The sequence below is a fragment of the Panthera tigris genome, chromosome A1 (assembly GCF_018350195.1).
Source record: "Panthera tigris isolate Pti1 chromosome A1, P.tigris_Pti1_mat1.1, whole genome shotgun sequence".
Taxonomy (NCBI): Eukaryota; Metazoa; Chordata; class Mammalia; order Carnivora; family Felidae; genus Panthera; species Panthera tigris.
In genome coordinates, this window is record NC_056660.1 from 72,151,504 (window position 1) to 72,175,907 (window position 24,404).

Below are 24,404 nucleotides of genomic sequence, written 5' to 3' on the forward strand. Positions count from 1 at the left end.
AGGTCTTATTCTGAGAAGATGCACAGTGATGTATTTAGAAATGAAATGCCATCATGATGTCTGAAACTCACTCTCAAACGACTCACAAGTGTGTGTGTGTTTATACACAAAGAAAGAGATAAAGAAAAAGAGAAAATTCTGATAATTATTGAATATAGGTAATGGTTAGGTAGTAGTTCCTTCAATTTTCCTTTGTATTCAAAATGACTAAAAATCATTTAATAAATTAAAAAATGAATGAAGGAAATAATAGCAATATATACCTCTTGTTTTTGTTCTAGGGTTGGCTGTACAGCAAAGATCTTGATAAAAATCTACACTTTAACTTTTATGATATCCTTGAAGAATCTAAGGCAGAGAGAATTTATTGTTAGTGAGCTTGATGAATTCTGTTCTTTAACTTTACAAATAACAAGATCTTTTGTGTGTGTGCTGTGGCTCATTTTTACTCTTAATTTCCAGAGAAATTGTTTTGGGCCACAAGAGATTATCAAATCATTAGCTACAGGTCACTTAAGCCCATAAATCACAAGTTGTGCAATTTTTATTTTACTTCCTAAGTAATATAATATAATTGTATAATGAGAAGTAATCTGAGGTTTATAGGAACTGCAGGAAATAAAATTAGTAGCATGTGAAATTAAAAATGAGCTAATAAACATATTTTGCTAAATTTACAATTATATCATGCTACTCCTCATGGAAAAACTTAGTGCCTCCTGAGTCAATTGCCTAATTATTTGAAAGATGCTTTGCAATTCTATAGTACATTCTCACCATGATTAAAAGACCAGTAACAGCACCATCATGAATTGTTATGTAATTAGGCATGACACATTAATATATGGCTAATACAACTACAAGACCATTATAAACACGTATCTTTCTCCTTTAAATTCTTTGTACTAGTATCTTAACCACAAGATGAAAAATAATCATAGCAATTCGAAGAGAACATCTGCTAGTTAAAGGAACATAATATCTGTTATCAACTGTCATGTATAAGTGGTCAAAAAATCTGAAGGGCGGTAATTTTCTAAAAAATGCATTGAAAGCTTCATTTAGTTTTTTGCTTTTCCATCATTTTTGAAAGAAATTCATTGCATGCATGTTTTGTGTATATGCTATTCAATATAAAATGGATATGTGAGGAATTTCTCTAAGCAGCATGACCCTAAACCAAGAAGAATCATATTTTAAGAGAAAGAAAAAAGTTCTTGGTAAATAGAACTTCAGAAATATGAACGTAATGTTCAGGAAAAAGAAAATTGTTTTCCAGCCTCAGTGGAATAAAAGTGTGGCAGTACATCAAATATTCTGCTACAGGAAGAGCTAAATCATGTTTTTATTTTATAACATATAGCACACCAACTTCTAATACTTAATTAAATTCAAGTTAACAAGTACTTACATGTGTAACACTGTACTAAGATTTGGAGTGATAGAAAAATGACTAAAACTAGTTGTTCACTCTAAAATAAGTCATAATGTAATTAGGATAACATATAAATCAACACCGAACTGTACTACAAAACTAAATACTAAATAGAAGAAAAACCAACTTGCTTCAGTAGAACAGAGAATACCCTCTTTTAGTTGGGAAATCAGGGAATCCTGCATGGAGAAGCTGGCATTTGAAATATACCCTGAATTTAAAAAGGAATTTTGAAAACTGGGTGAGAAAAGGATGGCTTATTTGGGTTTTGAACTGGTATAAGTTGTAGAACAGATGGGAAATGAGAGTGAAAATTAGTTTGAGGACAATTATAGAAGGTCTTGACTTTGGGGGTGAAAAGATTGGACCTGAGCATTGTGTCAATGGAGAAACTTTTTGAAGAGGATTGTGACTAACACCCATGTTTTTGGACTCCAACTGTAGTGGGTGATGAGCTGGAGTGGACAGAGACTGGAGGCAGGGACATGAGTTAGGGGGCTATTAGAACAACACAGTGAAAATGATGAGAGATAAAAGAGAGGACATAGTCACAGAAACATCCAGGGGATACAGCTGATGAACTTGGGTGTCAGACTGGAGGGGAAGAGAGAAAGAAAAGAAACAGGATCAAAGATAACTCAGGGTTCTGGTGTGATGGAACTCTTGCCCTGAAATGGAGCACAGAGATCTGAGAATAGAGAACTGGGCTTTATGAATTCATGCTACAGCCAGCAGCCACCCCCCAAATCCAGTTTGCAAATAGCTTAGGGATCAGCCGCTAGAAAATAAAAGGCACTCCTGATGCTCTACACTGTCTCTTCCTGGGTTTCTTTTGTTCTTATTTCCAAACTTATGAGTGTCCAAAAAAAAAAAAAAAAGCTGTTTTTACAAAATAACTGTTGCATGGGTCTATCTTTTCCACCTTGCAAACACAGACCTACCTACAGAACCCACCAGCATCTAATTGCAAAACAATGCAGGAAGAGCCTGATGCCTCCAGGCCTTTGTATCTGCAGTGCCCTCTGCCAGGGACACCAGCAGGACTGAAGGGTTGACATGGGGCATCTGTAAGCCAGCTGAATCAGCAGTCATCCCCCACCCCAGCCACTCTGCATCCTGTGACCCAGCTTCACAGCGCCTGATAGGACCTCACAGCACTGGTCTTGACACTATATGCTACTAAACATGGATGTATTTGATCTGCGTTTGTTGTCTGTTTTCCCCCAATAGGAAAAAAAATAAGAAGAAAAAAAACCACCCCTGCTCTATGAGTGTAGGGCCTTTGGTTTGGCCCACAACTGTATCATCTTCTAGAATGGGGCTCGCTATGCAGTAGGTCCCAAATAGAAATTAATTGAAGGAATGTTGCTTTTATTATGGTCTTGGAGCTATCAGACCTCCTAGTATCAAGAGTCCTCAAGATGATTAATTACCACTTGTGCAAGTCTCAATCACCTGCACATATCATAAGGCAGCTATGTTCTTTTTTATTTACTCAATTTAAATACAATTATGTTGCATGCATAATACTATTTTTCTCCCAGAGACTGCCAATTTGACAGTTTCTTGGCATTACAGCAGTGGCTTTCAGACCTGAGCGTGCTTCATGGTCCCAGTCCTAGAGATTGTGATTAAGTGGGTCTGGGATGGGTCCAACAAGCTCCCAAGGGATGTTGATGTTGCTGGCTGGGTGACCACTCTTTAACAACCACTGCCGTTACCAACTGTAACATAATTTCAGCAGAAGCAAAGTCAGGGAGTTGAGATGTTTCAGTATTTTGGGAATGGAAGAGTGGGTCACAAAGGGGAAGAGATCACTGCTCCCCTGTTTGCAAGGCTTGCAGCTTTCTAACCTACTTTAAAAATACCTCAAAAGCCTTTTGGTTTTCCTAATTGGATTAAAATGTTACACTCCATTTCATTCAGTTGCATTACACTGCTCAAAAGAACTAAATTCACATTAAAAAGCATTGAGGGTGTAGCAGAAACTAATGAAAGTCATTGTTAGAAGGAAAATGCCCCATATGACTTCTAGTTACTATCAAGACAAGAAGGACAACATCAAAGACTGTCAGATATCCTGATGCAATTATGCCTTGGGATTTAATGTCATCTCTTGGGCCCTTGTTGATTTCTGACCTAGGACCATACAGATTTTAATAATTGATGACCAGTATAAATAGAAAAATCACATTATTTATCACAGAAACCAGGGCACTTTGGAGAAAATAGTGAGCTATTAATTTCACTGGGTTCATAGCTATCAAAGAGGACTATGGCAGGGGATACAATCATCCTAAATACAAAAGGAAATTATACTAGAGGAAAATTGGATCATAAAAATTCATTTGTTGTTTACTGGTTGGTTTTTGTTTTATCATTCTGAAGGATTTTTGAAATTAATTTACAACTGCTGTGTAAGACTTTCAGAAACTCTTCCCCTCCACCCTCACACACTGCAAATCTTCAGACATGCATAAAAGTTGGACCATCCCATTGCCATATGCATATGATCATGGTGCAACAGAAAGAACTTTGGAGTAAAGTAAAACATAGTTTACATCCCAGCTCTGCCGTATGGCCTTGAACCTCTCTCCACCAGGGTTTAAGTGATGGACAATGATACTTACCCCACAGAATTACTTATGTCAACAAGCATGAATCACCTAGATTCATGGCTGTTTATACATCATGCTTAGCAAACATTCATTTCTTTTTTTTCCCCAAGATGTACATAAGGCAAAATTTAATCTTACTATCCTAAGAGATGCATATAATTTCTTAACTCCAGGGTGACATTTCAACTGTGCATCTGAGGATATCTGAGCACAAGGGATAGGAGGGGGTAAGGTAGATAGAGGCATAATTTAGAAAGTAGCAAATGAGAAAACCTCAACTTTGTTATCTAATCATCTGCAGTATTTATTTTCTAATTTGAGATTTTATTAATGGAGAATATAAGTTTTTAAAAATCAAAACCCATTTTTTATTGAAGTATAATTAGCATACAATATTATATTAGTTTCAGGTATGCAACAACTGAGTTTCTGGATATGTTTCATAAAAGATGAAGAGAATCTACAAATGTGTACAGAGTCATTTAGAGGCCAAGGAGCCACAGTGTGATAAGCAGGTCACCTACAGTATCATGTAACATAAGCTGGTTCTGATTTTTATATCTTCTCTATTCCATTATCATCTTGCCATTCTCTAAAATCATCAAACTAATGTTCAAAATGGATTCTTTTGGTAGAAACACCTGCCTGCCAAAGATGGGGGTTGGGAGGACAGCAGAATTCATTAATGGGTGGGGTTTTGTAAGCGGGACAATTTTTATCCTCATTCCAGGACCTTCGCCTCAAGTTTCATATCTCTGGGCTTCCATAAGAATTCCAAATATTCTTTATGCATTATCCTCAGTCACATAGAATTTTAAAAGGCCAGAGTTGAAAGCATCTAACAGGTAAACTAACCCAAGATTCTAATTTTATTATCCCTTATCCAAAGTCATATAGATGATGAGTAAAGTGCCAGGCTTGGAAGCCCGTATCTGGTTCTTTTCAGTGGCTCACACTCCCTCTCCACCTTAGCCATTAAAGACCAACTCAAAAGGGCTCTCTCCGTGGGTCACTCAAATGGGTCCTTGGATTTCATGAAAGTTTTTCTTAAATGACCTAGACTTCCAACAATAAGAAATGTGCTAACTAAATCATGTAAACCTATATGCTGAACCAGTTTACACACAAAAAATTATATTCTACACTATTTCACAGCATGTGAAGACATTTATGATATATTGTTTAAGAACGTTACAAAAGGCAGTTAGTTATGTTATGATTCAAATATTTGTAAACATAAAAGAGGAAGTATAATAGGTTACACACAAAAATACTAACAACCATTAATTCTAGATGTTCATATTGCAGGTAAATTTGTAGTTTGCTATGATTTCCATATGTTTTTCAGAAGTATGTATTATTTTTGTAACTATAAGGGAGGAAATAACAACTGGATGGCAAGTAAATACATCTTCAAGTAAATATTCTGAGGCTTTGTTGATCCTTTGTTATTGGCTTTCTCCCTTTTTCCTTGACCCTGATCTCTCCCCAGATTTTCAACCCTGAGACCTCTTATAACTGCTTTCCATATTTCTGAATACAAATGCTTATACCAACCTTCAGTTTAGCTATATACTACACTTGTAATCTCAGAGGAGCACAGCGCTCCATTATGTATTCTTATAATCTGACTATGCTAGGACATTTCAATGGAAATGTCCCGGAATAAAGTGAAACTATGAGTGAGAAGCTAGGGCTGAAGATGAAGACTGGAAGGTCACCTATGTGCAGAGAAGAAGAAGTCAAGAGAGAAAAGCCAAGGAATTCCTTAGAAGGCTAAGAGACTAGAACAGATATTCAAGGCTGGACTTTAGGGAGAGAGACACCATTGGGGTTGAGATGAAGAATTAAATCAGGAAACAAAGAGAAAAACAGCAAAAAGGGTTCTTATGGAAACCAAGAAGAAAGATGAACAGTACTGAAAACCGTTTATTTACATATAGTGGCAGAATAGGGACAATTAAAAATTAATTTGAAAACATTTAAAAGGAATGATGGCCCAAACATTGTTTTGATCATGTAAGAACATAGAAAAAAAAAAAAACTCCAAAGAAAATAAAACACTGAAAAAATTCTTTATGTTGTCTTTTATGATTAGAAATGAGGAACATTACCCTAAACATAATACCTGATTCCAGAAACCAGAAAAAGGATAAAATCCAGGAAAGAAATTCTGTCTGTCATGGGTGCTCATCAAGGAAGCCTTATGCCAGGAAAACCAGCAAGCATTAGGCTTGGAGATTCTACTGACAAACATTTCATTGTAAAGAAGAGTCTTAAGGGTAATAGGAGACTATGGAAATACAATGCTAAGCTAAGAACATTCATATTTTGAGATCATGGACCACAATGACATCAAAGATGTCATAACCAAGTGGCTGCTTTTCAGTGCAAAAAAAGTTGGCTTGTTGTTGTTGTTGTTGTTGTTGTTGTTGTTAATGTGGGCATAGGAACAATTGGAAGCATGGTTACTATTAGAACCTGGAAAACACTCTAGCACTAAGAAACACCTGAAGGAGAAATGCATGACCTTTCCTGTGCCAGCTCTCTTTCTTCTGATTTCAAAAATGGTAACCTCTAGCTGAGACCAATGGATTTGTCAAACGTTTCTAATGCCCACTTGTAGGGGCAAAATAGACATTAAACTCAACAAAGAAACTGAAGTCACCATCCTGTTAATGATCAAGTGGAGTACAGAGCTCAGCCCTTCAATTCACTATCTGGTGTTTTTGTTGTCCCCTCTGCTTCACTGTTCCTCTCCCTAGAGAGGTAAACTGTGTATTACCCCACTGACAGAAAACCACCAAGTTGAATCAAGCAGCGTGAGTCTCAGATTTCATCAGGGGATTTGGAGCCCCTACTTCTGCATTGACTGGCATTATTCGAGCAAAGGTGTATATGTAACATATTTGCTCATCAGGTTGGGAGGTAAGGCATCCGGTGCCTTCAGCAGGGGGAAAAGGAATTCCATATAGGCTTATACTTGAAAAGGAACTACATCTATTCCAGACATTTCCTATGAGTCTGGTTATGTTTGGGGAAAGAAAAGAGATGAGTCACTTTAGAATGTTATGTTTATGTGATTCAACACAGGAGTAAAATAAAGTTGTTTCATCAGGTCAGATGTGAATACATCAAGTTTGCTAATGTATAGACTAAGTCCGGGCATAAACAGATGTTTGACCTGGAACCTCCTTTTGGAAGCAGTGAGCCTTTGGTCAAAGCACACCCTAATCTCCATCTGAAGGCCTGTCAACTACAGCAGTGTTCTCCCTCCTTGACAAAGTATCTATCTGTGTTCATGGCCCTTCCAGGCATTGATCTGCCTTTGGAGAAACAAGCATTTATGTAGAAGCATCAATTCCTTTCCAGAGAAGATACTGCATTAGAACGTCAGGCAATGAATGATGTTTTGGTATTTTGGACATTTGATTTCATTTATTCCTGGGATTTATTCTAAGGAAGCAATCCAAAATTAAATGCAAATGGTGCTCGTTTTGCTTTACAATCTATTTTCCACGGAGAGGACTTCTTTTTAGTTCTTATATCCATTTAGGGACTCTGTTATAAAAATCCCCACATAGATACATAATCAAATGCAAATAAGCCTAAGAAATGATGATTTTGCTTTTGAATTACAGCGTTCTCTATGCAAATAGTAGCATTTAAACTCACACAGAGCTTTCTCTGTTCAATGCTGACACCATACAAAATACCTTAATGTGGCCTCAGCTTCAAGATTTCTTTCTTTTCATCTTTTTCTTTACACACAACAGGAACAATATCAGCCTGCTGATCTTTCCAATATGCTATGTGTGTTTTTTTCTGATTGGTTTTTGAAGGGCAGTGCACATCAGCATATGCTCTATCCTGGTGACATGGCTAATGACAATATTTACAAAGATGACTCCTAAATAAGAGTTCTAAAGCCCGCTGAAAAAAGACATTAGGTGGCACACATTCAATGGCTTCTCATTACTAACCAAACTTGAAAAAGTTTTATGATGTGAATTAATCTTAAAAACTAACTTGTAAAATGTGTTATGCAGATATCACATACGAGATAAATGTCAATCTTTCCTGACAGATTATTCCTGCTATAACTTGTATGTAATCAATTTGGAGAAATGAACCAACTTCTAGCTCTCTCAAAGTTTTAGGTAAAACCTTTGCATACTAAAGCCACCATTATAATCACCTAGAAAATAAATGATAGCATGTTCCTGGACTTGCCATTCTATTAGGTAGGTGCTGTGTTGTATTTGTAATAATTACAACAACCACTCTTGTTTATTTATAAAATACGAATCAGCTAAAATGTGCTTCTCCAATTGTCCATCTACCCTCCATTACTGAAATCCAATGAGTAAGTAAAAGGTACAAGTACTTAGTGCTAAGAGGGGTTTGAGAAATGAATGAGGCATATTGTATCCACAGAACTGGGGACAATGCAAAGAGAAACGCTAAAGAACGGGCACACATGAGCTCTCTGCACTGTCTCTGCAACTTTTGGGTAAAACTGAACTTATTCTCAAATAAGAAGTTTATTAAAAAACATCTTACTGGGGAGGGGCACCTGGGTGGCTCAGTTGGTTGAGCGTCTGACTTTTGGTTTTGGCTCAGGTCATGATCTCACGTTTCATGGGTTCGAGTCCCACATCAGGCTTCACACTGATAGTGTGGAGCCTGCTTGGGAGTCTCTCTCTCTCTCTTTCTCTCTCTCTCTCTCTTTCTCTCTCTCTCTACCTCTCCCCTGCTTTCCCTCTCTTTCAAAATAAGTAAATAAACTTAAAAAAAACCTAATTGGGCAAATAAAATACTGATTTTACCACTCCCTGAAAGTAGAGCATTCCTATGAAACCTTTTGTAAGTCAAAGTCGTGTGAAGCGAAGAAGCAATTACCATTTTGGAAAAGCAAAAATCCTCTTTGGATTTCTTCTGGTTAACCAAGACCAGTACCAGTGTAGGTCTTTCATAAAAGCAAAGTGGCCTAATGTGAACTTTCGAAAAGAAAATTATTACATGCAGTTATAATGAGTTAGGATATAAAGACCGATGAGGAAGGTAAATAGAAGGTGGCTGTATTTCACTGATTAATCAAGAACATCAGCAGTGAGTGATTTGTATTGTTAGATTAGATTATTTTATTACTAGATTTTAATGATAACTTTTTATTTAACAATAAGTTCAGGTTTACAGAAAAGTTTCAAAACTTTACCACGTGAGGGCATCTATTTTTAATCCATTATAATTATGCCGTGAAACTCTGATAGAAAAACGATTTTATAAATACCACAAGTTGTTATAAAAATCTGATAGGAAATTCTCCACCTGTTATGAAAGGTGGTTCCTCCTTATCCTACCTAAGTGCAGAAACATACCAACCAAAAGTAACCAAGCTGAATTTTGCAATTTATAGGCCTTTTGATATCTGATATCAGGCCAAATAAACAACCAAAAACCTTGGAAAATACCAAGGTCTGAAATATGAGTCACAAAATCGTACTTCTAAGAGGTGGACAAATACCATTAGGTTAAATAGAAATTAATTTCCTAAAAAACTTAGGATATGACACTTAAAGAGTTTTTAACTGACATCCCCAGTGCAGTTATTTCAGCTAGCAAAACTGTGTGAATTTGTTTTAGAGGAAATAAAAAACAGAAAAGGAAGAAGGGCTCTCATGAATAATGATGAACTCAGGTTTCACTCTCTCTGAATCCCAAAATGGCCAAAACTGGTTAAAATGCACAGGGTCCAGTATATGTGTTCAAGTACCTCTGAGGCAAATGTGCCCACTGATCCAAGAGTCATGAATGTGTTTATAACACAATATAGATGTAAGAAATGGGATGAAGATAAGGGCGGGCCAACTACAAAACTGTGAGCATGTTTCTGAACTGGTAGTGAGTGAACAATAAGGCACCTATCACAGCTGGATGGGGAGAGGTGAGTCCCATCACTACTCTAATGCTATCCAACAGACAGGGACATTCAATGACTCAGTGAATCTATTTCTTTATCTGTCAAACAGGGTTGATCAAACTCTTCCCATCAATCAAGCTGTGCAGCAGTGAAATGCCAAAGAGTTCACCTCTGTGAGGGTGTGGGGGGCACACCCTACAGAGATAGGACGTTGGAAAATGCCTATGATTTTGTGATTCTTTTCATAATAACAACAGGTGGTTATTGATTACTCTGTATTGTTATATTCCAAGGACGTGATCCTCCTGGTGATGTACCTAAGTTAATGTAATACTGAGAGAGCTATAATGAGATCCTATTGTACTTCTAAGACATCTTGTTATCTGTTAGAGTAAACTGGGGCAGAAGAAGAAAGAAGAAGTGAGAGAAGCAGGATATAAAGTGATGATGAGCCTTGGATCCCACTGAGGGTCAAGTTAGAGAGGAGACCAGACTATAGACCACAAGTGAGTCATCCTATCTCACTGCATCTGTGCTTGTAATTTATGTGAAAATTACCACAAAAATAAAGAAATCAATTGTATGGAAGTTTAGACATCCTCTAATTCCATCTTATGAGACAATATTTTCATGATCACCAATAGAAAATTACAAGAAAATTGTATTACCAATTATCATCTAATTGGTAGTAATTGGTACGTGCTGGGTATACACCAGCTCCTGGGGACTCTAGTGAAAATCAGTTAAAGCTATGGAATGGTCTTCTGATCTATTTCTCTTGAAAACATGTTGATCCATTCTTTACTGCCCACAGTTACTGAACTTCTTCTTATTTCTCAAGTTAGGGTAGGGCTCTCCAAATCATTCTATCATTATTAAAATCATTTCTTTGAATGTCCATTTAATGAACAGACTTCAGTGCTTAATGGTGCTATTTATGCACTTCCTAAGGTATTCTTTAATTTTATTTTGCCATTAAAGAAGTCTTACCATTAATCAATACATATTTTAGGAAAGGGGTAATAGAAAGACCTGCCATATTACACTGGGAAAATACAACAATGCTGACGCTTAATCATGTAAATGTCCTATTGCCTTTAGGTCACATACTAGGACAACAGACTGCCTTTAAATAGCAAGACAATTGGTATATTTCTCAGTCCTTTCCATATGATGGATGATTCAATTGCTCTGTTGACCAAAGAAAGTATGTATCTGGATACATAGTAAGTATGTATCTGGATGTAAATGTTAGTGTTTGGTAGAATGTGGACAAATGTTCTCTTGAACTTGTTATGGGAACTCACCTATATAACATAATTTAAACACGTGTTCAGTAGGGAGATTTGAGATCAGTGAAACTGATATGCAACATCACAACCTAATTCATTTATGGAATTAGGTGGAAAAGATTGAGAGTCATTCATCAGTTATCTCTGGTCTAGAACTTAATTGTATAAATTCTAGATCTATATTATATCATCAATGATTATCAGATATATCCACCCTGATTTACAGAAAAGTAATTGAAAATTTAGACAAATTTGAATATTTATTGGTTCTGAGGGTAAAACTACAAAAAAAAAAAGTCCTCCCTTAATAAAAAAAACCCTCCCTTAATACAAATGCCATATGTGTTCTTTGAAATAAAAATGGAAAGGAAAGTTTAATGAGAAAGAAACCATAGTTCCATATATATTACATTTTTAACACCTGATATATTCTTTCATACCTTTACCACATATAGTTGTGTTGTATAAATAAGATCATATTGAATATTATATGCTAACTCCCCTTTAATAATATATTGTAAGTATCTTTCCATGTAAAAGACTCAGCTAGCTAGCTAGTTAGCTAGCTAAATAGATAGATAGATGATAGATAGACAGATAGATAGATAGATGATAGATAGATAGATACAACATCATTTTTTTGTTGGCTAAATAGCATACTATTCTATTGGTTAATTTTATAACCAATTTCCTTTTGTCAATTGAAGTTTATTCTTTGAGTTTAGTGTTCATGAGTTTGTGGTTTCATTGGGCATTGCAGTAAACATTTGTACTTATAACTGTATACATGTTTCAAGTTATTTCTTTAAGATATGATTTAGAAATATACTTTGGTCAAAATAGATGTTCTTTAAACTATTTTTATAGAGACCTTCAAAATTTTCCACCAATTTTACACATCTATTATTAGGATAAGAGCTTTAAAAATGAGTTATATCTTGCTTTAACATTCTGATGCATTAATAATTTTAATAAAAGATTCAACTTATTTATAATTAAGTGTACTGTAGACTGATAATCAGATTCCTAAGGGCAGTGATCTAAACAAATAAGTACCTTGTCTTCTGTTTTCCTCTCCTTCCCTAAATACATACACTACAGTAAGATAAAGCTTATGAGTTAAGTTTTCCAAAGCTAGACAGAGATGATACAAAAAACATAGTCCTTTCCAATTCTGTATAGAAATGCTGCCAAAGTTGAGCACAAAATTTCATAATCTAAAAGCTCTCAAATTTTGAGTGATTAAAAAATATACCTGGATTGAAGTGGAGGAAAGAGTCAAGTCATTCTAAAATTAAGCGGCATTAGAGTAGAGAAAAAGAAAATGGTGTGGCTGCTACCTCAGGGCCCTATTTAGTTACTTTCACACTTTAAATGAACCATCTCTTTTTACTAAATACATTGTTGAAATAGCATAACTCCTCACTTCAGTTTAGAAACAGAACATTCTCTCACAGTGGGTTTATATTATATAACAGGTTTGAAACAAAATGAAATTGATGTGAAGCCATTAAACCAAACAGTGAAAATGGCAGCAGATGGCACCAGGCATGAAGGCAGGGGCCATTTCTCCAAAGAGAGAAGGAGTTTCAAAGACAACTTCAGCCTGGTTTAGTCTACATTTCAGAACACACAGATGTACCTATTTCCACGGAGAGAACACAGCTGGGTCTAGTCAACAAGTGTTCTGTCCAGAATTTACTTTTTCTCAGGTGTAAATTCAGAGAAGAAAAGAAGCTTGTGCTTATCTTTTACAAAAAAAAAGGGTTTAATTCATTTATTTATGTATACAATAAGCATTTACTAAACACTTTTTAACGTTTCCAGTGAAGAAGGAGATCCTGAGGAAGCAACACATCTCAGTATGTGGAAGAAGCTGGGTTTTAAAAGTAAGAGACTTAAGTCCCAAACTTGGTTCTACCACTTACCAAGCAGTGCTTGCATATGTTAACTTCTCTCAAGTTCAGCTTTCTCTTTTGCAAAATAAAGATGATAATAACATTGCTTTCCTTGCAGAGTCACTGTATTAAAAATAATGCATCCAACACAGGGTACAATAGTGAAAGGAAATAATGAGATGGCGTATCAGAGTGACAACCATTTGCTGAATTTCCATCATCTGTGGGCAGGGAGGAAGGATAAGAAAATGTGGAGAAAAACACACTTAAGAAAATCAAAGTGGGTTTTTGTTCTCTTAACATTGCATATATAAATCAGAATATGCTAAATTTAAGAAATGAATATACTTAGACTAGGTTTTCTATTTTAATAATGTCATTCTTCATTTTCGTGTATTATTTTGGTGATGTGCCCTTTACAAGAAGCTGAAAGTCCCATCTCCATGGGAACACAGTTTAAAAACTTGAAGACATCATCTTAATTACAGTGCATTCTTTTGGAAATCACTTAGAATGGCATTATTATAAAAACATTTTATTAATTGCTTAATTGTTCATTATATTCTCTAAATACTATATGGCTATACTATATTAGCTTAGACACAGAACTTAAGGAACAGCCCAAACAAACACGGGCAAGAATTCTGCAGAATGCTTAAAAGATGTTTCGCTCTCCAGATAGTGGGAATCATAAAACAATGTTTCTGGAAAGACCATAGGAGTGCAAAGTCTTCAATTTCCCAGCTTACAGAGCATTTTCTGAGGTGATATGGTGGGGCACACTGATCCTATAAGTAATCACCTCCAGTCCACCATCTGCTAAGGAAGTATATTTCCTGCACCTGAGTTAAATGGAGAACAGCCTCCCTAAAAAATGGATGGAGCAAATCATCTATCTTCAGCTGTCACTCACAACTTTGTTCCAATGAATGGTAATTCATGGCAGTGTATTTACTTCTTTTTTGCCACCAAAAATAAATATTGTTTGTTGAGATTTTTCTGGGTTTAACTTGGAGATGAAATCAGGAACAGAGGTAAAATAGTAATGATAGCTTATGCTGCTGTAGGGGAGCAAAATTTGTCACCCCGTAACATGTCTTTTTGGCATGTGGATTATTTTAAGCTAATTATTTTTAATCAAGAACTTTTTCTTTTTGACTCCCCCACAACTGCCTAAAAGAATTTAGATTTAGACCTGTTTCAGGAAGGGAGCTATAACCATAGATAACTATAGCATAATATGAATGAGGTGTGGTAGACAGGGAGGAATTTAGCAAAGTCTCTGTGTTAAAATTCCTGTCTATGTCCTGTTGGTTTTGGATGGCCCAGAAAACATTCGTTTACCAAACATTTACTTGTCCCATTCTTCCTATAAATTGCCTTCCTTCCCATTGTAGCCCCAGGCCCCTACCCCCTTCTCCTTAGTCCAGAAGGGCATATATACCTCATTTTGCCTGTCTTTGGAATCTCTCTTCTTTATCTGGACTCCTTACACATATGTAATTAAATGTGATTTTCTGTTGTTAATCTATCTCGTGTCAGTTGAATTCTTCAATGAGCCACAAGAACCTTAAAGGGAAAACAAAAAATTCTCCTCCGCAACACTGCCACTATAAGAAATATTACATTAAGCCTTGAACAATTTCTAACCATTTAATGTAAATCAAACTCATCAGTTTGCCTATCTAGTGATCTGACAATGCCCTATGGAACAAGATAAAAGACAGGGATGGAAAGATAAAGAAAAGACCATGGCCTCAGCTACACAGTGCCATGAATATTATCAAAATTAAAATGTTACTATAATCATATTATTTCTCACTCTTTGTATTTGAGTGTGGAAAGAGAAACTGAGGTCTTTGATGTTAATGAGACAAGTAGCTACTCTCATAATAATTTAGATCTCTTTGTAGGGCATTGCTATTTCTGGGATGCTGGGAAACTTTTTTCTAGATTATTTTATCTGCACGTGGAAGGTTCATACACACCCTTCTGCCAAAGCTAGTGATCCAGAGAAGCAGCTGTGGTCATCAGGATATAATAAGACAAATAGGAAATAGTTGATTAAAGACAGACAAGACATAATATCACATTGTTTCACAGTATATCAGTATTTGCAGTGAAATAAAATTGTCTTAAGAGCAAAGAAAATAAAACAAGTTAAATAGATTAAAAACAAAGTCATGTGGTAACATAATAGCCTGGGCTTGCAGAACTGAACAAAGTTAAGATGGTAAGAGAAAAAAGAGGAAGGGGTTTGTGAAGACGAAGAGAAGCTTATCTGTGTCACCATCTCCCTTTCAATTTCCAGCCTCTCCATCCAGGGCCCCTGTTCTGTCTCCTGTATGAAACCTGCCTCTTCTGGGTGCCCCATCCCACGCAGTAACCCCTCTCTGCTTATTCTCTCAGGGTGATGCCAAGTAATTAACTACTGATGTCATAGAAGTTGACGTGCCAATGGTGTGATGAATCACTCTTTCAAAGTATCTTATCATCCCCTTCAGAGGAAGAATACAGATATTAAAACAGAATCACTTGAAAACACATCCACCCCAAAACCTGCATGTGGATCTGTAGCAACTTTATTCATAACTGCCATAACCTGGAAGCAACTAAGATGTCCTTCAGTAGGCAAATAGATAAACTATGGTACATTCAGACAATGGGATATTATTCAATGTTAAGATTAAATGAGCTATTGTGGAAGGAACCTTAAATGCAGATTACTAAGTGAAAGAAGCCAATTTTAAAAGCCTACATACTATACAATTCCAACTATACGAAAATGTGAAAGACAAAATTATGGATATAGTAAAAAGATCAGTGGTTTCCAGGGATTCCCAGGGAGGGAAGAAGAATCGATGGAGCATAGGATTTTTAGGGCAGTGAAAATACTCCGTACAATACCATAATGATGAATACATGTCATTAAACATTCATCCAAATTCACAGGATATGCAACACCAAGAGTGAACCCTAATGTAAATTATGGACTTTGGATGATTATATGTGTCAATGTGGGCTCATCAATTGTAACAAATGTACTATTGCAGTGAGTGATGCTGATAATGAAGGAAGCGATACATATATGGGGGCAGAGGATGTATGAGAAATCTCTGTACGTTCTGCTCAATTTTGCTGTGAACCTAAAACTGCTCCAAAAAAAGAAAAAATCTTAATAAAAACTTAAAAATAAAAACAGAATCATAAGCATGGAGAAGAAGGAGGAGGAGGAGAAGGAAAGAAAAGCAAGAAGAAAAAAATATTGAAAGTTTTATTAGCCCTACATTCCTAGAATTTCCAACTTAGCTGTGCTAAACTTTAATCTTTACAGATTGGCTAATCATAAGCTTTTCTGAGAAAACTATTGGAAAAAATGTCAAAAATACAGATACTTCAATAACGATTGCTAATTGGACCTATTGATGTTTTTCTAAGGATCATCTTCTTGGAAAGAAATGCTCTCAAAGGGTACTTTAAGTTTCTATCATAAATTTTGACTTGCTCACAAATTCTCTGCTATTCTGCTATGGAGCTGTTTGAAATTTTCCATTGAAACATGAATTTATAAATAAACAGATTCTTAAACCCAAAGGAATTGTGCAATTCTTGAATTACAGATTCCACCAACTACATAATTTGACAACTTAAATGCAATGAGCTTAGATTTAGCCATCTTCCCTCTTAATCCTACAGGAGAAATGCAAATTTGCTTGGAAGGATTTATTTTTAACATTTTTTTTTGTTTCATACATTTCTTCACCTTTTGTTCCCTACTACATACCAAGCACTGTTGTATGTTCCATTTTATTTTGTCCTTAAAACAATTGTATCTGGTCAAAATGTGACAAGACTTGCTTAGAGTCTAATAGCTTAATCAGGTTTACAGAAAATGTCTCCCAAAAAAAGAACAAAAAGGAAGATCAATAGCTAATATTTATTGAGTGTCTTCTATATGTCAAGTACTTTTAATGTAATAATAATTTTAATCTTCACAACAATTTTATTAAGTTCTATAAAAGTAGGGGCGCCTGGGTGGCTCCGTCGGTTGAGTGTCCAACTTCAGCTCAGGTCATGATCTCGCGGTTTGTGGATTTGAGCCCCACATTGGGCTCTGTGCTGACAGCTCAGAGCCTGGAGCCTGCTTCAGATTCAGTGTCTCTCCATCTCTTGGCCCCTCCCCTGCTCATGCTCTGTGTCTCTCTGTCTCTTAATAATAAATAAACATTAAAAAAAGTTTTTAAAGTTCCATTGTAAATGTGAATAAATGTGGCACAGAGTAGTTAAGAATGTATCTAAGGTCAAAGAGCTAGATGGTGGAGCCTGGATTTGAACTGTGGCAGTGTGACTCCAGAATCACCACACGTACTACACATACTGTCCGAACACATGAATGGAGAAAAAAAAACACAAGTCAATAGCAAACATTTAAATAAACTGTGCTAATTTCAAAGCTTTCTCGTTATCTTTTCTTCTCTAACTTTTTTTGGGGGGTAGGGGGTGTTGTTGACTGACATAAGTAGAATGCAAAAGGCAACTTTTAATTTTTCAAATGAAACATTTATTTTCACGAGTTTAACAACTTTATAAACTGTACTGTAATCTTACTTAGGTATACATTGATAATCCCAATAATGCACGTAAAAAATTTGAAACTCCTAGGAAAGAGTCCTTTCTAGAACTGCAAGGAATCAAGAGGAGAGGAGTTGTCCAATTCAGTGGCAAGACATGCTCTTCGTAAATATGTCTTGTGAGCTGGAAAGTGCTGTGTTCCAGTACAAGGGCTTGTAAGCTGGATGCCCTTATAAACCCTATGTTCTTCTCTAAGCATGAATGTTACAGTCTACAAAGTGGGAATAATAATTTCATAAGACTGTTCAGAGAACAAAATGAGAACATATACTCAAATGCACTTCAAAAACTGTTGTATACAACAAAAATATGAAGCGTTGCTATACACATTAAGGTGTTCTCCTAAAATATCTTCAGTATTCTCACCAGCCCTAACAGAGAAGCTCATAACTATTCTCTCCATCAAAGTTGTTCTGTTAGACCAGAAATTCAGATTAGACGTTGTAAATATGGTTACATTGTCTATTCCAGGTATTAAACTCTAAATAAATAATGGATTAAGGAGAAAATGTATGAACAGAAAAATCTATAATTTATACAAAAAATATGTAACACTTAATCACTGAAAATGTGATCAGATAATGCTTTAAACAAAAATAGGTCAACCTCTATAAATTACAAGAGTTTTCAAACTCTTTAGTATGTGAATATGCATTGTGAATCAGAATGGAGTGAGAAGAGAAAGAAGGAATGAGAGGAGGAGGAGAAGAGAAAAGGAGTGGGGTGGCAAGATAAGAGAAACTGATAAGGTGTACAGATTTTCCCAAACTTTAACATCATGGTCCCTCAAAAAACCACGTCCCTTCATTAGCAATGAACATTCTGAAGGAGCATTATATCTAAGTGGCTAAGTATAAAAAGTAACCAAAAAGTCATGAAGAATGTGTCTATATATCTATATCTATATCTGTATCTGTATCTGTATCTGTATCTGTATCTGTATCTATATCTATATCTGTATCTGTATCTATATCTATCTATCTATCTACACACACTTACAGAGAGAGAGAGAGAGAGAGAGAGAGAGAGAGAGAGAGAGAGAGAGAGCTTGACAGATAGATATCATGGCAAATGCACTGACCTGAATCCCAGGTCAACTAAACCAAACAAAAATAATGAACAATTCAGAGGGGCTGGTCATAAAAAAGTAATTTGTATATAGTTAAACCAAAACTACATTCTTCATCTCTTTGCTCAGTCCATAAATTAATAATTTGAATTTTAAAAATACATACAATGCCTATTGATGATTCAAAAATGTAAGCCTTCATTTTCTCTTGCATGATAATTCATTTTACAAGGTTATGATTATATCATAATAAAGAACAGGCAAAGAACACAATAAATAAAATATCACAATCTTGGGGTTTTTATTGCAATTGCCTTGATTCTTTGTAGCAAAATATGGAAACAAGTCAGAATTAGGAAAAGTCATCATGTGTAAAATATGTTTGAAGTGTCGATCCACTAAAAAAAATAACTACTTTTTTCATACTAAACTTCACAGTGAGGAACACCAGCAAAATTTGGTCTTTGTTTACATTTCAAACCACTTTTATTCATCAAATATTTATTCATTCCCTACATTGTGCTAAACAGTAAGGATTTCTTCCTTGGTGTTATTATAAGAATTTTTGTAACGCATAAATTTACATCAATCATCACAGGCCCCATAATTACAAACACTTGGATTCTAGAAGACTCACAGTGGAATAGGAATAAGTTTAAAAAATTATCTTTAAGCCTAGCAATAAAAGTATGTTCTATCAATTATATATGAATAGGTCTTCTTTGTCATGGTTCTCATGCATAGAAAGTCTTCAAAATACATTATTTTGAAGGGGATTTGTGATAGGCTGTTTCTAAGTGTTTTGTCCCTGGATATGGCATATAGGCTGGTTATCACAAATTTCTTCGTGCACATCAAACATGGAAGCAATCTACGTCCAGACTGTAAACATCCTGTGAGGTCAGGGCATGGAGGATGATGTGATAGGAATACCACCACCTACTTCTGTGCTATTTTCCAAAGAATGTGAAGCAGCATTCTTAATAAAATTAAAGCTCACTGCATGCTGTTATCCGAATGAAAACAAATTTGGCTAAGAAACACAATTTGCATTTCTCCCCACAAAGACTCTGAAAATAGTCTTAGTTCAAGTTTATTTTTTTCAGCTTCAATAGAAATCTCAGCAAGAAATGTACTATATTTTCAAAAAATCCACCAAAACAAATAGAAATATTCTTTCAAATTTGATACTTCATTAGTGCTCAACACTGAGCTGTTAGCATATAGTCCATCATTCCAAAGCTCCCTCTGGAAGACAGGTATAAGGATTTTGGCATAAATAATATCTTTTCTCAATAAAAAAAAGTGAAAACCATTACTGTCATGAAAAACAACTAGCATTTGAGTGGCCTAGATAGTCAAGGCAGCATTTTAAGTATTTAAATGGGTGAGCTCATTTAATCTTAAAAATGACACTATGAAGTAGTTCAATTTTAATCTCCATGGTTCCCAGTTTACAGGTGACAAAAGTGAGGTATAAGGAGGATAAGAAAAACTCTGTATTTTTTCCTCCCACATTGTAATGTGTATGACAACACCTACTCAGAAATTTTAACTAACCTACTCAGGATAATTTGAAAAGGCTTTGAAATTTTGAACATAATGCAGAATAAACACTTTAAAACTGATAAATTGAACAAGGCCACCAAAAAACAGAGAACCATGTCAGAGAACTGAGATTAGTTATTGCCACAGCTGGTTTTCCTAGGAGTTTCATTGTTCTCAACATCTATACAAATACATAGGCCTAAATAACAGCATCATCTGTAGTGCACAGGTTCTAGAACCAGATAAAATATGGCAAATATGGCAGCTCTTTGTAAAGGTGGTACATCTGAATCAGTTGTAGAATACACAGAATTACAGACTCCCAAGTTACTATTCTAGATGTGCTGAATCAGAACTGCCAAGTATGGGACTTAAGCATGTACATTTTACAAATATCCAAAATGACCTTTATCTTCAAAGCAGAGAACATGTATCATTATAATTTCCACATTCCAGTGCTTCCTTATGTACCAATCCTCTATAAATGCAACATGCTAAGAGAATAGCACTAGGTTCTGGCTCAATGAAGACATTTTGCAGGGCATTGTAACAATATGCTTAGCTCTGGGGTGAGCCAACCTGACACAGCCATGACTTCAAGAATATAATTAGTGGGGTCAAGCTCTCTCCTCATATTCTAACCCCTCCCAGGTCTTCATCTTGAGCTTCAAGTGAATTAGAGGCAACCCAACCTTCCTCAGGAGAGAACATCAGTAATTCTTGCCCTACCACCCAGTAGGGTTTATGAATCATTTCTGTTGCTCCATGAACTTGAAAAATATGGCTCTGTCCATACTACTTCCAGGCATGACCACTGCATTCCATGTGCCTAACCATCTGCCTTCTGATGTTCAAGTCTTTCAGGATCCTGGGTTCCTTTTCATAGAGTCCTTCATGCCAGCCTTGTGCCCGTCTCCCTGATTCCCATGAGAGATAATCTTTCCATCTTTCCCTGATGGTCCTGCCTCTCCACTGGAGAAGTTCTAACATGCTTAAAGTCTTGTAAGGAATAAATTATAGAGCAGGTATGCAAACTCAGGTCTCTGATTCTCAAGGTCGTACTCTTTTAACTTTTATACCATTCTGATTTGATATTTATCTCAAAAATGAGATGTTTTAATAAAGCCTTTGACAGGTGGTGAATCTTAGGACATTTATAATTAAATTTTCTCTGTGTTGTGCTTCTATTTCAGGTATGCTTTTTTGTTTGTTTATGTAAGAACTGCACACTTTAAATGCCAGAGCTGGGAGAGGCAGAATTGTCCTTCTGTTATAAGAGGATAAGACCTGGATTTGTATTCTTCCCCAGAATAAGGGTCATCTCATTTTAGCACAGGTCTTGATATTGCAGATATCTTCAGTTAAAGATGATATTTAGCTTAAAAAGGAAGAATAATTTTATTTTTGCCAGGTACTTGTTTACAGCAAAACAAATAAAAGCATGAAAGACTATACTATGTAAAAAATATTTAGAGAAGACATACATTTTAATCTTACTAATTTATAGAAAGTGTCTCTGATGATCATAATGCTAGTGATGATGAACAATATAAAATACACAATAGTGTAAGTTTTTTGAGAAAAGGATGGAATTTGGAGGATGTATAGAGGGAATGGCCTTGTTGAGGGAATATATTCAGTGGTAAAAAGTTGAGAGCACTTATTTTTTGAGTTTTCTCTAGGAACCAGGAGAGTTTAACAGAGAATAGTGGAAATGTCAGACATTTAAATAGTAGAAAAGTATAATAACTAGAGAAATGAGGCAGGATTTTGGGTATTGATGAGGGTGCAGTCAAGGTTGGTCATAATGAATTTATATTTTCCAGTGTTCATGACTTTCTCTACTAGCATTTGGCATTTAGTTCCTGGAATGCAGCAACACTGAAAATGGACCATTGGGGTGTTCTACTGTTGCAAGTGTTGCCTGACAAGGACAACAAGTATTCAGTAGCAAGTGTGTTTAGGGCATTGCACCAGAATCATCGAAATAGTATATAGGAGAAGTATAAGAAGATGAGGTGTCAATTAACATGGAAATTCTAATAAGGTGGAAGAATGGTCTCAGGGGAGAATATAAACAAAAACTGGAGGGAGAGTATTGTGGTCAGAACCCATGATATTTGAAGTAGTGGTTTTGAAAGTGGGTAGTCTTAATATCATAATGCTTGGTTATGACCACTGGGTGTGTGTAGTTTAAGTGGAATAAAAAAAATACTAGGAATGAGGGATTTGAAGAACTGAAGGCCAAGAGTATGATATATTATTCACCATTAAAGATGAAGAAGAACTTTGAATTAAGAAGACCATGAGTCTGATGCCAAAGTATTGGGTAATTGAAAAGCAGAAAATGGATAGTCTGTAGGTCTGGGGAAAGAAGAGGAGAATAATGACATGTTTATACTGCAACTATCTTGAAGGAGAAGAGGGTTTTAAAAGAGAATGAAGTGGTAATGGTCTCGCGACGGGACGTTCAAAGTGTATATCAATTCACCTCCTGAATTTGGAAAGAATGTGATGGGGAGAGAAAGAGCCCTTGAGAGATCTGCAGAGGAACTCAGCTTTTCTAAATCTCATCCTTCTGTGATTCAGTCCTTTTGTGAATAGCTCTACACTGTGTTTCACTCAACAGCAACCCTGAGTCACAGAACACAGACACCAGACACCCTGGCATAATTGAAGCCAAGGGAGGGACAATCCATAGAAAAGGTAGAAAACTGGTGTGCTCTAGACCAAGCAGGGGAAACTGTTGATCAATCAAATTCAACAGATATTTACCAAAAAATTACCCTGGCAAAGAATCTGCAGATGGGACAATTCATATCCACTTCCCAAAATGCTGAAGTGTTTCCCTGAGTCTACCATCCTCAGAATCCAATGCAATCATCTGATACACAAGGCAGTGTGTTTTCTTAGATTCTACAGAGGGAGAGACCAGGAGCTGTGACTCCCATCATTGGTTCTTCTACTAATAGATCTTGAGCACTTAGATTTCCTGAACCCCTGGCTCCCCACCTACAAAGTGAGTGATAATTGACTAGATAATCACTAATTACCTTTCGAGTTCTCAGAACCAATGACGCCATTCATGATTCACTGGGAATCCCAAGATTGACCAGCCACATGTACTTGACTTCCACTTCGGCAACTACCCTGGCTGACTTCTACCCCAGTCCACAGTTCCCTTCCCACAAACATTCAGAGTCCATTGGCTGGGGCCGTCTTCACTTAGTGGTCTTTCTGCACAGTCCAGTAGAGCCTGCCTTTGTGTTATGGGCTAGGGAAACCCCTCTATTATTTAGAGGACAAAGCAGGCTACTGCTCATGGCACTCTAAAAATTGACAAACATGCAACACACATTTCTAGTGTCAGAAATAATCTCCTCAAATAAAAAGAAGAGGAGAAGAGAGAAAAGTCAAGCAGTTGGGAGATTTCCCAATAGGCCTTAAAAATTCCACAAAAATAGGTGGTCTTTTCAGATCATAAGAGCAAGTAGGCCCCCCAAACCAAGAAGAGGAGCTAAACTCTCTCAAATAGATTGTTAATAATATCAATATCTTTTTGTTGCTGTTTTTCCCCCCTGACTCCATCTGCTCAGAGGAACCATATCTTCCTCTTGGATTGGCATGGAGACGCTAGATAATTAAAAATAAACGGGAGGGAATTCAGGGGAGATAAATAGGTGAACAACATGGTCTAGGATAGCCAATAATTTTGCCTTTACTCAGTGTAACCCCCAAAGGGAAGGCAAAGAAGTCTCTCATTTAATATGTCTGAAATGCCACAAAATGCTAAGAAGTATAACATAGTAGGGATGCCTGCGTGGCTCATTTGGTTGAGCATCTGACTTCACTCAGGTCATGATCTCGCAATTTGTGAGTTTGAGCCCTGCATCAGGCTCAGTGCTGATAGCGCAAAGCTTGCTTCGGATCCTCTGTCCTCCTCTCTCTGCCCCTCCCCACTTGTGCTCTCCCTTTCTCTCAAAAATAAA

At 36.2% G+C, this 24,404-nt stretch overlaps 1 protein-coding gene across 7 annotated transcripts in view; it reads right to left on the minus strand.

Annotated features, from left to right (window-relative positions):
- Window positions 1-24,404, minus strand: part of FGF14 (fibroblast growth factor 14) — a 612,361-nt gene that overhangs the window by 237,062 nt on the left and 350,895 nt on the right. The window contains exons 1-2 of one of the 7 annotated variants that reach the window (XR_006215265.1): window positions 14,611-14,735; window positions 13,197-13,387 (exon numbers count right to left, since the gene is read on the minus strand). The exons of 5 other annotated variants lie outside the window; for them this stretch is intronic. Coding sequence is in view for 1 of the 2 variants with exons in the window: in XM_042979787.1 (XP_042835721.1) it covers window positions 13,197-13,212 (16 nt within the window). In the remaining variant the exon portion in view is untranslated. Of the gene's footprint in view, window positions 1-13,196; window positions 13,388-14,610; window positions 14,736-24,404 lie in introns of those variants that run through there. One more of the 7 variants, XM_042979787.1, reaches the window with a different exon arrangement.